At 57.2% G+C, this 13,666-nt stretch overlaps 2 protein-coding genes across 2 annotated transcripts in view; one reads left to right on the top strand and one right to left on the bottom strand.

Moving 5' to 3' along the window:
- Positions 1-8,635, top strand: part of MED16 (mediator complex subunit 16) — an 11,023-nt gene extending 2,388 nt beyond the window's left edge. Inside the window, exons 4-14 of the mRNA XM_006876708.1 lie at positions 1,984-2,415; positions 2,520-2,625; positions 3,743-3,898; positions 4,547-4,758; positions 5,506-5,712; positions 5,828-6,038; positions 6,330-6,463; positions 7,023-7,215; positions 7,595-7,811; positions 8,086-8,169; positions 8,509-8,635. Coding sequence (XP_006876770.1) covers positions 1,984-2,415; positions 2,520-2,625; positions 3,743-3,898; positions 4,547-4,758; positions 5,506-5,712; positions 5,828-6,038; positions 6,330-6,463; positions 7,023-7,215; positions 7,595-7,811; positions 8,086-8,169; positions 8,509-8,635 — 2,079 coding nt within the window. The remainder of the gene's footprint in view (positions 1-1,983; positions 2,416-2,519; positions 2,626-3,742; positions 3,899-4,546; positions 4,759-5,505; positions 5,713-5,827; positions 6,039-6,329; positions 6,464-7,022; positions 7,216-7,594; positions 7,812-8,085; positions 8,170-8,508) is intronic.
- Positions 8,636-10,220: 1,585 nt separating this feature from the next.
- Positions 10,221-13,666, bottom strand: part of LOC102825479 (serine protease 53-like) — a 15,509-nt gene continuing 12,063 nt past the window's right edge. Inside the window, exons 8-12 of the mRNA XM_006876737.1 lie at positions 13,226-13,320; positions 11,506-11,662; positions 11,275-11,419; positions 10,891-11,136; positions 10,221-10,382 (exon numbers count right to left, since the gene is read on the bottom strand). Of these exons, the coding sequence (XP_006876799.1) occupies positions 10,221-10,382; positions 10,891-11,136; positions 11,275-11,419; positions 11,506-11,662; positions 13,226-13,320 (805 nt within the window). The remainder of the gene's footprint in view (positions 10,383-10,890; positions 11,137-11,274; positions 11,420-11,505; positions 11,663-13,225; positions 13,321-13,666) is intronic.

The raw sequence follows: 13,666 nt of genomic DNA, 5'->3' as shown, positions 1-13,666 counted from the left end.
ATTAACTGGGCTTCCCTGTAGGCGCATGGACATTATCCTATCACTTATAGCATTGTACCACATGACTGATCTGGATATGCTCTTTTTGACAATGAATGCAACACCATTCCTCTTCAGTTTGTCATTCCCTGCATAGTAAACCATGTGGTTGTCAGATTAAAAATGGCCACTACCATTTTGAATTACCAAATGAAATAGTGCATTTCAGCTCACTAATGCCTAATGTTTATGTGTTCCATTTCATTTTTGACAACTTCCAACTTTCCCAGATTCATACTTCGTACATTCCATGTTCCAATTTACAATGGATTTTGCAGCAGCTGTTTCTCTTCATTTTGAATTGTGCCCCATCAGCAAATGAAGGTCCCGTGAGGTTTTCTCCCACGGGCTTTACTCCATTCACATCATCACGGTCAACTCTACTTTGAGGAGGCAGCTCTTTCCCGGTCACATTTTGAGTGCCTTCCAACCTGAGGGGCTCGTTTTCTGGCACTATATCTGACAGTGTAAAGGTTTTCAGTGACTAAATATCTGGAAGTAGTCCATCACTCTTTCTTCCTAGTCTGTCTTTGTCTGGAAGCTCATCTGAAACCTGTCCACCATGGGTGACCCTGCTGGTATTTAAAATACCGGTGGCATAGCTTTCAGAATCACAGCAACTCACAAGCCACCACAGTACGACACACTGACAGACGAGTGGTGGCTGTGATCCAGTAATAGCCCACAATTATTCTTCCTGTACCCATCACACAGTGAAGAGGGAGAGCTGCCAGGGTCTTGGCTTCTTGCCCCGTGGGTCACTCTCCTCATCTTCAGGTGAGCTTTATGACAATCACGGTGAGGGTTAGGCTCAAGTCAGTGTGGGCAGGTCAGCTGGGGGCTGCAGTTATCACCACTCAAGACTCTGCCTGTCTCTGGAGCGTTCTTTCTGTCCCTCCCTGACTGAGCCCTCCGTCCTTGTCTGTCCAGCACCCCCACCCCTAGTGGCCTGTCTGGGCTGGGGTCTTTTCCCTGCTTGCGTGTTTCCCTTGATTCCATCACAGGGCTTAGGGTAGCTGCTGGCAGCACGTGATCTGGAGGTGGTTGCAGCTCACACGGCATTAGCTCGGGGAATGACCCCACGCTGTGGTCCCCTCTGTTTTTTATCATTTCTGTGTGCCTTTATTGAGAGGTGTTTCACACTGTGTCAAACTTGGGTGTCTCACATCGTTAACCAAGTTGCGTAGCCATTAGCACTGTTCTAGAACCTTCCATGCCCCCAGCATCCCATCAGCAGCTGCTCGCCCACTGCCTAGACTTGCCTCGTTCAGGTGTTTCCTATAAATGACCCCCTTATACTGTGTGACTTCTCTGGTTCATCCTCTGGTTCAAGGTTCATCCGCATTGTACCCTGGGTCAGAGCTTTGTTCCTTAAGACACCTGTGCTCATTTACAACACCTTTCACCAGACAGAAGCGGGCAGTGTTGGTGTCAGACGCATGTCTCCATGGTAACCACTGGCACCACCTGGCTTGCTGTGTGATCTCTTTCATGTTATAAAGACTTCTTTTTTAAAAGTCTAACATAAGATACCCGTCGTTTGCTCTCCTGGGCGAACAGCAAGGACATTTCCCAGCATCACGACTTGTAGAATCACATCATCGAGGTGTCTTGTATCAGCTCAGGAGGTAAACAGAGACATTCTCTGGCAGCTCAGAAACTGCAGGGGCCCAGGGGGCTTGTGTACCGGCTGGGCCTGCTGCTCCTGGTGCGCAAAAGCAAAGGGAAATAGACGTTACAGAGATGGTCTGGCTTACAAAGCCAAAAACGTTCCTCCTCTGGTGTTTACAGCAAGTTTCCCGAGCTTCAGGTGAGGAGAGCGAGAGGCCCAGCCCACACAGCACTGTCCACGGGCCTTTGGGAGTCCTAAAGGCTGGTGGGCTCACTGTGTCCGATACACTCCTGCTAGAGCCACCATCACCTTTGATCCCTCCCTTGTTGCAGTCGGCCGCCTCCAGCTTCGGTGAGAAGTTCTCCCGTGTCAAGTTCTCGCCGTCGCTCACGCTGTTTGGTGGCAAGCCCATGGAGGGCTGGATCGCCGTGACGGTCAGCGGCCTAGTCACTGTGTCCCTGCTCAAGCCCAGTGGCCAGGTGCTGACGTCAACCGAGAGCCTGTGCCGGCTGCGCAGCCGCGTGGCCCTGGCCGACATTGCCTTCACGGGGGGCGGCAACATCGTGGTGGCCACGGCGGACGGCAGCAGTGCCTCACCTGTGCAGTTCTACAAGGTGTGTGTGAGCGTGGTCAGTGAGAAGTGCCGCATAGACACCGAGATACTACCATCGCTTTTCATGCGCTGCACCACCGACCTCAACCGCAAGGACAAGTTCCCCGCCATCACCCACCTCAAGTTCTTGGCCCGAGACATGTCTGAGCAGGTCAGTGTGGGGACTGGGCCCCAGGGACCAGGTGTGTGTGTCTTGGAGACCAGGCATGAAGTCACATCACTCCCCTTCTGCCCCACCTCCTGCTCGCCCCATAGGTGCTGCTCTGTGCCTCGAGCCAGACCCACAGTCTGGTTGAATGCTGGTCGCTGCGTAAGGAGGGTCTCCCCGTGAACAACATCTTCCAGCAGATCTCACCCGTGGGTAAGGCCCGGCTTGCCTGCCTCGTGCCCCTGCTTTAGCTCAGCCCCTGGCTTCCTGCACGCTCTCAGTGAGATGCTCCCAGCGCTTCATGCACATGGCCCCGTCCACCTTCGTCCCGCCCCCCCAGACACCCAGTGAGCGGTTGGAGTGGGGAAGCTGAGGCCCGGGGAGCACAGATGGCTGCCCCGGCCACCACACCCCGCTCCGTCTTCCCCACGTGGAGCCCAGGGAGTCTCTGATGGCTGGGCCTGGCCCCCCCATACAGGCGCTGTCAGAAAGCCACTTGGTTTTCAGTCCCCCCTGGAGGGGGGTGGGGTGTGTGTGTGTATATATATGTGTGTGTATGTATGTGTTTGTGTGTATGTCTGTGTATGTGTGTGTGTTTGTATGTGTATGCCTCTTTGTGTATATGTGTGTGTGTCTCTGTGTGTATGTATGTGTGTCTCTGTGTGTGTGTATGTATGTGTGTGTATATCTGTGTCTCTGTGTGTAGGTGTGTGTGTGTGTGTCTGTGTGTATGTGTATGTCTCTGTGTATATGTATGTCTGTGTGTGTGTGTGTATGTGTATGTCTGTGTGTATGTGTGTCTCTGTGTGTGTGTGTGTATGTATGTGTGTATGTGTATATCTGTGTCTGTGTGTGTAGGTGTATATGTGTATGTCTCTGTGTGTATGTGTGTGTGTCTCTCTGTGTATGTATGTGTGCCTCTGTGTGTGTGTGTATGTATGTATGTGTGTGTATGTGTGTGTGTAGATGACCCCACGTGCTTTCCCAGAAGCCCCTTTTTTGCGGGTCTGCGTTAACAGGCCCAGAAGTGCTCAGAACATTCTGGAGGGCACTAATGGAAAGCCACTAATGAAACTGTGTCAGAGGCTGGCAGCGGAGTGGCCAGACAGTTACGTAAACAGCCCATTGTGGTAGGGCAGTCATGAAGGTCCTCCTGTCCTTGGCTCCCCCGCCTCCTGCCTGGATTTCTCCTAGTCCTCTCCTGTGGCCCCCAAGCCGTTTGCTGCCCTGTCCTGACTGACCTGCCTGCCCTGTACCTCCCAGCTCTGAACCGGGGCCAGCCGGGCTGCGTTGGGTCACTTTGCTGCATTCACTCTCATCCTGGTTTCAGTTGGCGACAAACAGCCCATGATCCTCAAGTGGCGAATCCTGTCGGCCACCAATGACCTAGACCGGGTGTCGGCCGTGGCACTGCCTAAGTTGCCCATCTCGCTCACCAACACCGACCTCAAGGTGGCCAGTGATACCCAGTTCTACCCAGGCCTCGGTATGACCACGTGCCGGGCGGTTTGGGGAAGTGGGCTCTGTGTACAGGCCGGGCAGGGGTCAAGTTGGGGTCTGAAGAGCTGGCAGGGCCGTGAGACTGGTCAACATGAAGCCATTCTCCTTCCGTATAAGGAGTGAGAATGTGGGAACAGGGAGGTGGAACCCTGAACCGGCTGTCCGGCACTGAAGTGGGCCAGTCACCAGCTCACAGGATGCTGAAGGTGGAGCCAGCGCAGCCATCTGAGAGCCCAGTGCGGCCCGCGAGGGGTCGGTGGGAACCCTTGTTCCCACGGTTCTCCCCTCCAAGGCCCGTGTTAGTTTGTCCGCACGCCCTGGCATTCTGCAGATTATTTGCCTTCGTTAAGAAACAGCTGGAGGCTGGCAGTTGACCTTGGGAAACTTGTCTCTGGGCTCTTCCCTTTGGTTGGGGTCCTGGATGTTTGAGGGTTCCCGGCATGTGATATCCCCTCTGAGGGGAAGACCCTCCCCACTTCAACCGCGTCACCTCAGCAGCAAGGGAGTATGGGTTACTGGCTGGACACCCCCTCTCCCCAGGGTGGTGGGCTCGGGTGGGTTGGCAGTCGGCAGCCTGCTGCATGTCAGCAGCCATACCTTTCTGCACCGTAACCTCCATGTGTCCCCTACCCAGGGCTAGCCCTGGCCTTCCACGACGGCAGTGTCCACATCGTGCACCGCCTCTCCCTGCAGACCATGGCCGTCTTCTACAGCTCCGCAGCCCCACGGTCCATGGACGAGCCAGCCATCAAGCGCCCACGAAGCACGGTCCCCGCCGTCCACTTCAAGGCCATGCAACTCTCCTGGACCTCCTTGGCCCTTGTGGGCATTGACAACCATGGCAAGGTAAGCACTGCCCTGGGCCTCCCAGTGAGAACCGAGGTGACCAGCACACAGTAAGCAGGAAGGGCCCTCTGGGTGCTCACCAACCTGGTGTTCCTGCAGGGACTCGACCGCTGAGTCCAGGCTTCCTGCCTCCTCTCTCTAAGGGGGCTCTGTGGTACGTACTAGGTGCTGGCGAGGTGCGGCTGTTGGGGGTTGGTTTTCATAGATCCTCTGAAGAGCGGCTGTCAGGGTAGCTGGGACTGTTTGCCATTTCAGCCTTCCTACCCGTGGAGTCCTGGTGTGGCACTGTGGGTTAATGCCCCGGACTTCAAAGTCATTTGAACTGTGAGGTTGGTGGTTCAAGCTCACCAGCTGCTCCTCGGAAACCCTATACAGGGTCGCTATGGGTCGGAACCGACTCGACCGCACTTAACAACAATACCTCCTGGGCAGTGCAGCCTCACCAGCCACTGTCCTGGTGCACAACCACCACAGGGCGGCTCCCTTTCGTAATCGTGTGTGAGGATGCGTTTATAAGGCCACCTAATAAGGGTGAGCAGGAGACGGCTTCCAGCCGTGTTCCCATCAGCACTCGCGCAGGCACCCCCGAGGGCCCCCACAGAACACCCCATTCAAACCTGTGCCCCCCTGCCACAGACCTCGGCTCGTCTCTCCTCCATATAGTCTCCACCAAGAGCCCTAGGAGCCCCGCTCACACCAGTGCCCTCGTCCGCAGGACCTCACTCTCCCGTTTTCCCCCACCCCCAGCTGAACATGCTGCGCATCTCGCCCTCCATGGGCCATGCGCTGGACGTGCCGCTGGCCCTGCGGCACTTGCTCTTCCTGCTGGAGTACTGCATGGTGACGGGCTACGACTGGTGGGACATCCTGCTGCACGTGCAGCCTGCCATGGTGCAGAGCCTGGTGGAGAAGTTGCACGAGGAGTACACGCGCCAGAGCGCTGCGCTGCAACAGGTGATGCCTGGGCCCGAGCCCCGCCCACAGCCCCGCCCACAGCCCCGCCCCACCCGCCTGCCGCGTCTCCTCCCTTTTTATGTTTGGGTGTGTGCTTGACGCTGTCCGCTCCCAGGTGCTGTCCACGCGGATCCTGGCCATGAAGGCCTCGCTGTGCAAACTGTCGCCGTGCACGGTGACGCGTGTGTGTGACTACCACGCCAAGCTCTTCCTCATCGCCGTCAGCTCTACTCTCAGGTCGCTGCTGCGTCCCCACTACCTCAACACCCCCGACAAGAGCCCTGGGGACCGGCTGACCGAGATCTGCTCCAAGATCGCCGACGTCGGTGGGTGCCTGCCCTGCCACTGACCCATGCCACTCACCTGCTCCCACCTCTGACCCACACCACCCTGACCTTTCCATCTGCCTTTCCTCCTGCTCCCCCAAACGCGGGTAGCGGGGGACTTGGACGCCCCTCACTTTGTAGGCTGGGTAATACTGTGTCCAGGACTGAGAGCTGGCGCAAGCGTGCGTGTGCGTGTGTGTGCTTGTGTGCATGCGTGCACAGGGTGTGCATGCATATATGTGGGTGTGCACATGGGGTCCTGATCCAGCCGCTGACTGCTCATCCCCCCAGACATTGATAAGGTGATGATTAACCTGAAGACAGAAGAGTTTGTCCTGGACATGAACACACTCCAGGCGCTCCAGCAGCTCCTGCAGTGGGTGGGCGATTTCGTCCTCTACCTGCTGGCCAGCCTGCCCAACCAGGTGCGCAGCCGCCCATCTGCCCGCTAGCTCCCATCTTGACTTCAGGCTTGCAATTACTCTGGCCACGCCCACCCGGCCACGCCCCTCCCCCTGCCTGCCTTCAAGTTGTGAGCCGCCTTAGGGATCAGGAGAACCTCAGCTTGGAGTCAGTTCCGATTCAGTGACCACTGAGACTAAATCTTTATTGGCGCAGTCAGCCGCCTCTTCTTTGGAGCGGATGCTGGGTTTGAACCACCCACCTTGTAGTTAGCTTAACCCACTGTGCCACCAGGACTCCGGATCCTGGCTATTCTGTAGGCCTTCTGGATTGTGCACCCTGAAGCCCCCAAGCTCCTGTTTCCTGGGTGCCCATGTGCAAGTTCACTGTCGTTAGGGTCTACCTCCGCATCCCTGACCCCGGGCCCCAGACAGCTCCCAGTGTCCCCTGGGGACAAAATCACCCCTCCCTGGGTCAGGGGATTCCACTGTTCTTCAATAGACTGCGCCTCCCCATCGTCGGACTTGAAGGTCTGGGACGTTCCCCACATCTGAAACTGAGCCACTCCTCCCGCATCTTCAGGGCTCCCCGCTGCGTCCAGGCCACAGTTTCCTGCGGGATGGCACCTCACTGGGCATTCTCCGGGAGCTCATGGTGGTCATCCGCATCTGGGGTCTGCTGAAACCCAGCTGCCTGCCTGTGTACACAGCCACCTCAGACACCCAGGACAGCATGTCCCTGCTCTTCCGTCTGCTCACCAAGCTCTGGATCTGCTGTAAGCTGCTCCTGTCTGTCCCTCCACCAAAACACAAGTCCTGCTGGTCCTCCCGCCAGAACATAAGCCCCCACTGTGTAGGTTCTACTGCTTTCCCAGAGCCCAGCTAGGGACCCAGCGTGGAAAGGGTCTCGTCAGATGTCTGTGTGATTGGGCGATTGTGTGTTTCCCTCTTGTCACACAGCTCAGCAGGACCCAGGCCCTGGTGTACTGGGATCTCTCTTAAATGAATGAGTGAGTCCCTTTGTACAGAGGAGGTGCTGAGACCAGAGGGAAGGGGACTTCTCAGGTCACTGCATCAGGTCAGGGTCTAGACCTGGTGTCCCCTTAGTGACACACAGGTGTCTGAGCACAGATTACCCATCATCCCTTCCCCTAGGCCGTGATGAGGGGCCCACCAGCGAGCCGGACGAGGCTCTGGTGGATGAGTGCTGTCTGCTGCCCAGCCAGCTGCTCATCCCCAGCCTGGACTGGCTACCTGTCAGCGATGGCCTCGTTAGCCGTCTGCAGCCGAAACAACCCTTGCGGCTGCACTTTGGCCGGGCGCCCACTCTGCCGAGCAGTGCCGCCGCCTCGCAGCTTGATGGCCTTGCCAGGTGTGTGTCACTGCGTGCATTCCTTCTAGAAGGTTCTGCCCCGAAACCTGCCTGACTCCTCCTTCACGCTGGGCTCTCTCCTTCTGGAAGATTCTCTTCCAAACCTACCTTTCTCCTAGAAGGAGGTCAGTTATTGGCTCCGGTCCCTCACACGGTCTCATGTAACTTAACTGACTACATCTGGACACACTGCTGGGCGGTGGGTAGATGCCCTGCTCAGGTCTGGTCCTCAGCAGCCACAGACTACCTCATAGTGTCCTCTCTGTCCACCCAGAGCACCAGGCCAACCAAAGATTGACCACCTCCGCCGGTTGCACCTGGGGGCCTACCCCACTGAGGAGTGCAAGACCTGTACCAGGTGAGCCCTCCCTGTCATTCGTCTGGGACAGCCTCCATCACTGGCTCAGGTAGATGTGGCCCTGTGTGCTCCAGAATGACCCAATAAAGCTAAGGTCCAGAGAGCCCTGGAGTCACGCTGCTAGGGCCAAAATTTAAGGGTTCCAGTCATTCCTCCATGGTCAGAGCCAACTGGAAGATGAAGAGAGGTGTTAACTCAGGTGGTGGGTGGTGCAGGGAACAGCATGTGCAGAGGCCCTGTGGAAGGAGGCTGGGTAAGCAGGAGCATGCTGGGGTGGGCTCCGGGAATGTGGGAGTGGAGAAGACTCGCGGGACAGTAAGGGACTGACCCTGCCCGCAGGTGTGGCTGTGTGACCATGCTCAAGTCGCCCAACAAGACGACAGCAGTGAAGCAGTGGGAGCAGCGCTGGATCAAGAACTGCTTGTGTGGGGGCCTCTGGAGGCGCATGCGGCTCAGCTACCCCTGAGCTGCTAGGGGGCTTCTTGGTGGATGTTACTGCAGGCTGCCTCCTCGCTGCATCCCATGTCTGTGACAGAACACTCTACTTGTCTGGGCACTACTGACCACAAGACAACAGCTGGCCATAAAGGTGGTGGTCAGGTCACACAAGGGGCTGAACCTGGGAAATTGGACCCAGTGGGTGAGGACACACAGGTCATCTAATTGGCGTCCAGTTTTCCCGGGAGGAAACCGTGACTGCCTCTGGCTGCCCAGTGGGTCCCAGACCCCCAGGGCTATATCGAGCGTTTGTCTCAGAGATCAAGACATGTTTCAGAGGGCCCAGGAGGCCTGCCTTGGTTTCGTCACCTGGCAGGACCGGGCAGGGTTCAGTTGGACTGAGGGGTGGGCAGGCGGTGCAGTAAACTACGCATGTACTCAGGAGGCTGGGTCGGTATCACTGGTGCCCCCCTGCGCCTGCAGGTTGCAATCCTGCTCTGGGTCTCTGTGTGCATCTGAAAAGGAGGGGTGCCTGCAGTGGGCACAGTGGGCAGGATGGTCTTCCTCTCTCAGTTACGGCCACTGGTCTGTGAGCTCCAAGGATAAAAGGCCTGCGAGGTGGCCACTGATTCTCTGTCTTTCCTTCTGGAAGGCACCATGGAGAGGGGGTGGACAGACCAGATGTCTGCTGGGTGAGGGCTGAACCTTGGGGCAGGGGTGGGCGGAGTCCCCAGTCTCTACAAACGGGGCCATAAGCCCTCTTCATGGATCAAGTGCCTAGGAGGTGCTGGGCCTCAGGATCCAGTGGGAGAAGGTGCCAGACACTTCTGGCCTGAGCTGTACCCTCTGCCCCTCCCTTCTCTGTCACTGCCCAGAAGGGTAAACTGAGGCTCATTAACCTCCCTCATTTGACTTTATTTGAACCTTGGGGGGTATGCTCTGGCTTTTTTCTCGGCTTTGCCACGGAGCGGTGTGAGCTCAGGAGTCTCTAAGCCTCAGTCTACCCGTCTGGGAAATGGGCTGTCAGAGCAGACATCAGAGGGTCTCTGCACCTGTATTTCAGCCCAGAGCAGTGTCTTGCACACAGTAGGCCCTCAGGTGTCACCTAGAAAGCAAAGGAGGAGCTGGACTAGGACAGGACTAGGGATGGTCGCGGGCCCTGGAGTGGGTCTGTAGGGTAAGCATTAGACTGGTAACCCACAAGTCGGTAGTTCAAACTCAGCACACTCTCGGGAAACCCTAAAAACCGGGTCGCTATAAGTGGAGCCGACTTGACAGCACCTAACAAGAGGAGGTGTCCGTGGGGGTACCCCCACGCAGGCCTGGGTTCCTCTCCACCTTCCCGGGAAGAGTAAGGGCGCCACCGTGCGGACGGAGCCCAGAACGACACCGGTCGGCTCGGTCCCTGCGGACGCCTCCGCCTGGAGCTCAGTTTCTTAAAGTTTCCAGTGCAAGCGCTTCGCTTTTATATGTGGGTGCCCGCCTCCCCCACCTCTTACACCCGGGTCCCTACATACAGCACGCTCAATAAAGGCTGACTGGGTGCAGGACTGAATGACTTTATTGCTGGCCTCCCCATCCGTGGTGATTACCGACCCAACCCCGGGTCCTCTTCAATCCACCTCGGCCTCTGCCATGACGCCATCGATCCAGGCCGTGTAGCTCGCCAGGCGCGTGTAGATCCCCGGCTTCTTGCGGTTGCCACAGACGCGGGAGCCCGAGGTAACCACGCCCTCGGCCACGCCTTCGCATACCAGCGGGCCCCCGGAGTCACCCTACATAGAGCGGGGCGTGAGTGGTGGGGGCCACCCTACTACATTCACAGTCCTTTCCCCAAAGTCCAGACCCTCTTTCTGTGCAGGTCTTTCTTACCTGTCCCCAGAATTGCACATCAGCCAGCCCCTGCAATTCACTTCTTTCCTCTGATCCCAATCTGGTTCTTAGAGGGCTAACCTCAGACCACGCCTCCTCCACCCAAATGCCCGCCCACCAAGTCGGGCTCCACCCCATCTTAGTCCCTGCCGCCTTGACTACAAGGCCACCTCCTCTCCCACTCAGGAGCTCTTTCTCCCCAGACCCCCACCTTGGTCTCTGCCCCAGGGCCCATCCCAGATGCCATCCCTCCTGACCCGGCCTCACCTCAACTCCTGCCCCGCCTTCACTTAGTCCCTGCCCCAGCCTTCCTGACCTTGTCACTCTCCCTTAGGCCCCGTCCCTGTCCTTTAGGCCCCCTCCCATCTCCTTTAGGCACCGTCCACGTCCGGGTCCCTCCCTAGCGCGCACCTTGCAGCTGTCCCGGCGTTTGCTCTCCGCGCACATCATGCGCTGGGTGATGACGCCGTCGTGATAGATGCGCTGGTTGCAGACAGTGCGGTTGAGCACCGGCACGAGCACATGGTGCAGGCGGTCAGTGTGTCTGACCATGCCCCAGCCGACCACATCGCAGAGCGTGCCGGGAGCCACGTCGCGGTCCTCGCGCTGCCAGGTCAAAGTCTGCACGACTGGGCCCACCACGGCCTTCTTGGACAGCTGGGGGGACATTGGCGAGAGTCAGGACGCGAGGGGGTGGCAGGGTGGCGTGCGTGCAGCAGGAGAGACTGTGGCTAGACTCGGTGGGACCGGAAGGGGGTAGGACACAGGTGGACTCACTCAGCTACACTGACTGACCTGCAGCAGGAGGAGGTCATGGTCAATGGTGTCACGACGGCTGTCCGGGTGGGGCACAGTGCGTTTCACGTCATATAGGACCTTGGAGGGCTCTGGCTGAGACAGGGAGTGTGCGCCCAGGAGCACCTGCACCGTGGCGCCGGCCCTAGTGGTGGGCGGGGTCCACAGTCAGAGCCATGGCCCCTCCGCACCCCCAGCCCCGCTCCCCCAGCCTGGCCCTGAACCACTCACGCATCCTCTAGACAGTGCGCTGCGCTCAGCACCCACTGTTCGGCTACCAGAAAGCCGCCACACACGTGTGTGCCGTTCACCTGCACCGACGCCATGTAGGGCCGTGTGTGGGACTTGGCCTCTTGGCTCCCTAGGATCCGACCCCGGGGCTGTGCCTCTGTGGGTGGAAGACAGGGTAGGGAGGACCGAGGAGAAGATTGTGAACCTGGGGGACATGGTCTAGCCAGAAGCCCAGCCCTCAGACACCCCCAACCCCAAGGCAGTCCTCCCAGGCAGGATCACAAACTCAGATTCCTGGGGTCCAGGCAGGCATGCATGAGGAGACAGAGACAATAGGGAGTGGTGGGGCCTGGGGCAAATGCCCAGCCTGCACTCAGTGCCTCCTGCTTCAAATGAAATCTAAGAAAGATGGGGCAGGCTCCTGCCAGCCTAGCTAGGCCAATGGGCTACCAGTGTCCAACTGTGAATTCCAGATTCTTGATTTCAGGATGGGGAGAGCTGAGACTCTGGAAGGTTCAGGTTTCAGATGAGAAATTCTGAGACCTCCTTGGCTTTTGTCATTGTTAAGTGCTGTCAAGTGGGTTCCAACTCACAGTGACCCTGTACAGGGTTTCCCAGGCTATAAATCTTTATGGGAGCAGAAAGCCTCATCTTTTCTCCTGCAGAATGGTTGGTGGGCTCCAATGGCCAACTTTATGGTGCAGTCCTGTGCTTATCCTTATCCTACAATACCACCACATTCGGCACCACAATGCCCCCCAACCCCACCCCACCTTGACTTTTACAGCCTTCACAAGGTTGGTGGTTCAAACTCACCAGCTGCTCCTTGGAAGCCCTATACAGGAGTGGTAACTCAATAGCACTTAATACCAAGGAGACATAGTAGTGTAACTGTTAAGTGCTCAGCTGCTAATCAAAAGGTTCCCGGTTGGAAATCCCCCCAGGGATCTTTGGGAGAAAGACTTGGAACTCTGTCTCCAGGAAGATTGCACCAAGAAAGCTGTAGGGGGCGACACTACACTGTCACATGGGGGCACAGTGGGTCAATGGACTAGATGGTACCCAACAACAATCTCTATGGGGAGAACTGAGGTTCTGGGAGGCTGGGTCTGAAACCAAGATTTGAAATTCTGAGGATTCTTTGGCTTTTGGAGTCTGTTAAAGATGCCAAAAGTTATTAAAAGTCACCAGCTGACCACGGTGTGGCACTGTAGGATGAGTACTAGACTGCTAAACACAAAGTCGGCGGTTCAAACCCACCAGCTGCTCCTCAGAAACCCTGAACAGGGTCACTAGGAGTCAGAATGGACTCAACAGCACTTAACAACAATGCACTCTGGCAGTGAGATGGTTAAGTGCTCAGCTCCTAACTGAAAAGTCAGCGCTTCCGAGTCACCAGCTGTTCCAAGGGACAAGAACCTGGCCATCTGCTTCTGTAAGGGTTTGGTGGTGGTAAGTGCCATCGAGTTGGTGCCAACTCACAGTGATCCTGTGTAGTTAGTTTCCAAGGAGCAGCTGGTGGGTTTGAACTGCCAACCGTGCGGTCTAGGAAACCCTATGGGGCAGTTCTACTCTGTCATTAAAAGTTAAACTTGACTTGATGGTACACCACAACATTCCCATGGCTCTGCACCCCCATTTCTGTACACCTGGTGGGACGAGGGGTGATCCTGTTTAGTTGATCCTCCTAAAGTTGGGGTCCCTGTCCAGGTCCACTTACCACACACTGCAGCTCCTAGGAGGACCAGAGCCACCAGGTACACGGAGATGTCCACCATATTGCCGCTGTCTCCACGATACTGACCAGGCAGGGTGCTGGAGGGGGGCTTTTATAATGATGGAGGGGCTGGCAGCTCCCACCGGCCCCATCTGCTGGTTGGGCAGTGACCCAGCTGGGGGAAGGGGAACCCAGCCTCGTTCCTCCTCATCAGGGAGGGTGCAGGGTGTTATCTCCTTAAAGACATTGCACCAAGAGCAGACTGGGGTCTCTCCCCCTCTGTGACCCCTGCACCATACTGCCCCTGAGAGGACAGTCCCTGAGGATGGGCAGGGGGCAGGGAGGAGGACTGAGCCCCCACCCCACTCCCCCCACTCAGCCCTGGAGTGTCCTTCCAGTCAGAGGTTTTGCAACAACAGCTGGAACCCACAATCTGTAAACAAC

This window comes from Chrysochloris asiatica, unplaced genomic scaffold (genome assembly GCF_000296735.1).
Source record: "Chrysochloris asiatica unplaced genomic scaffold, ChrAsi1.0 scaffold00409, whole genome shotgun sequence".
NCBI lineage: Eukaryota > Metazoa > Chordata > Mammalia > Afrosoricida > Chrysochloridae > Chrysochloris > Chrysochloris asiatica.
This window is presented reverse-complemented; position numbering and strand designations above follow the sequence as displayed.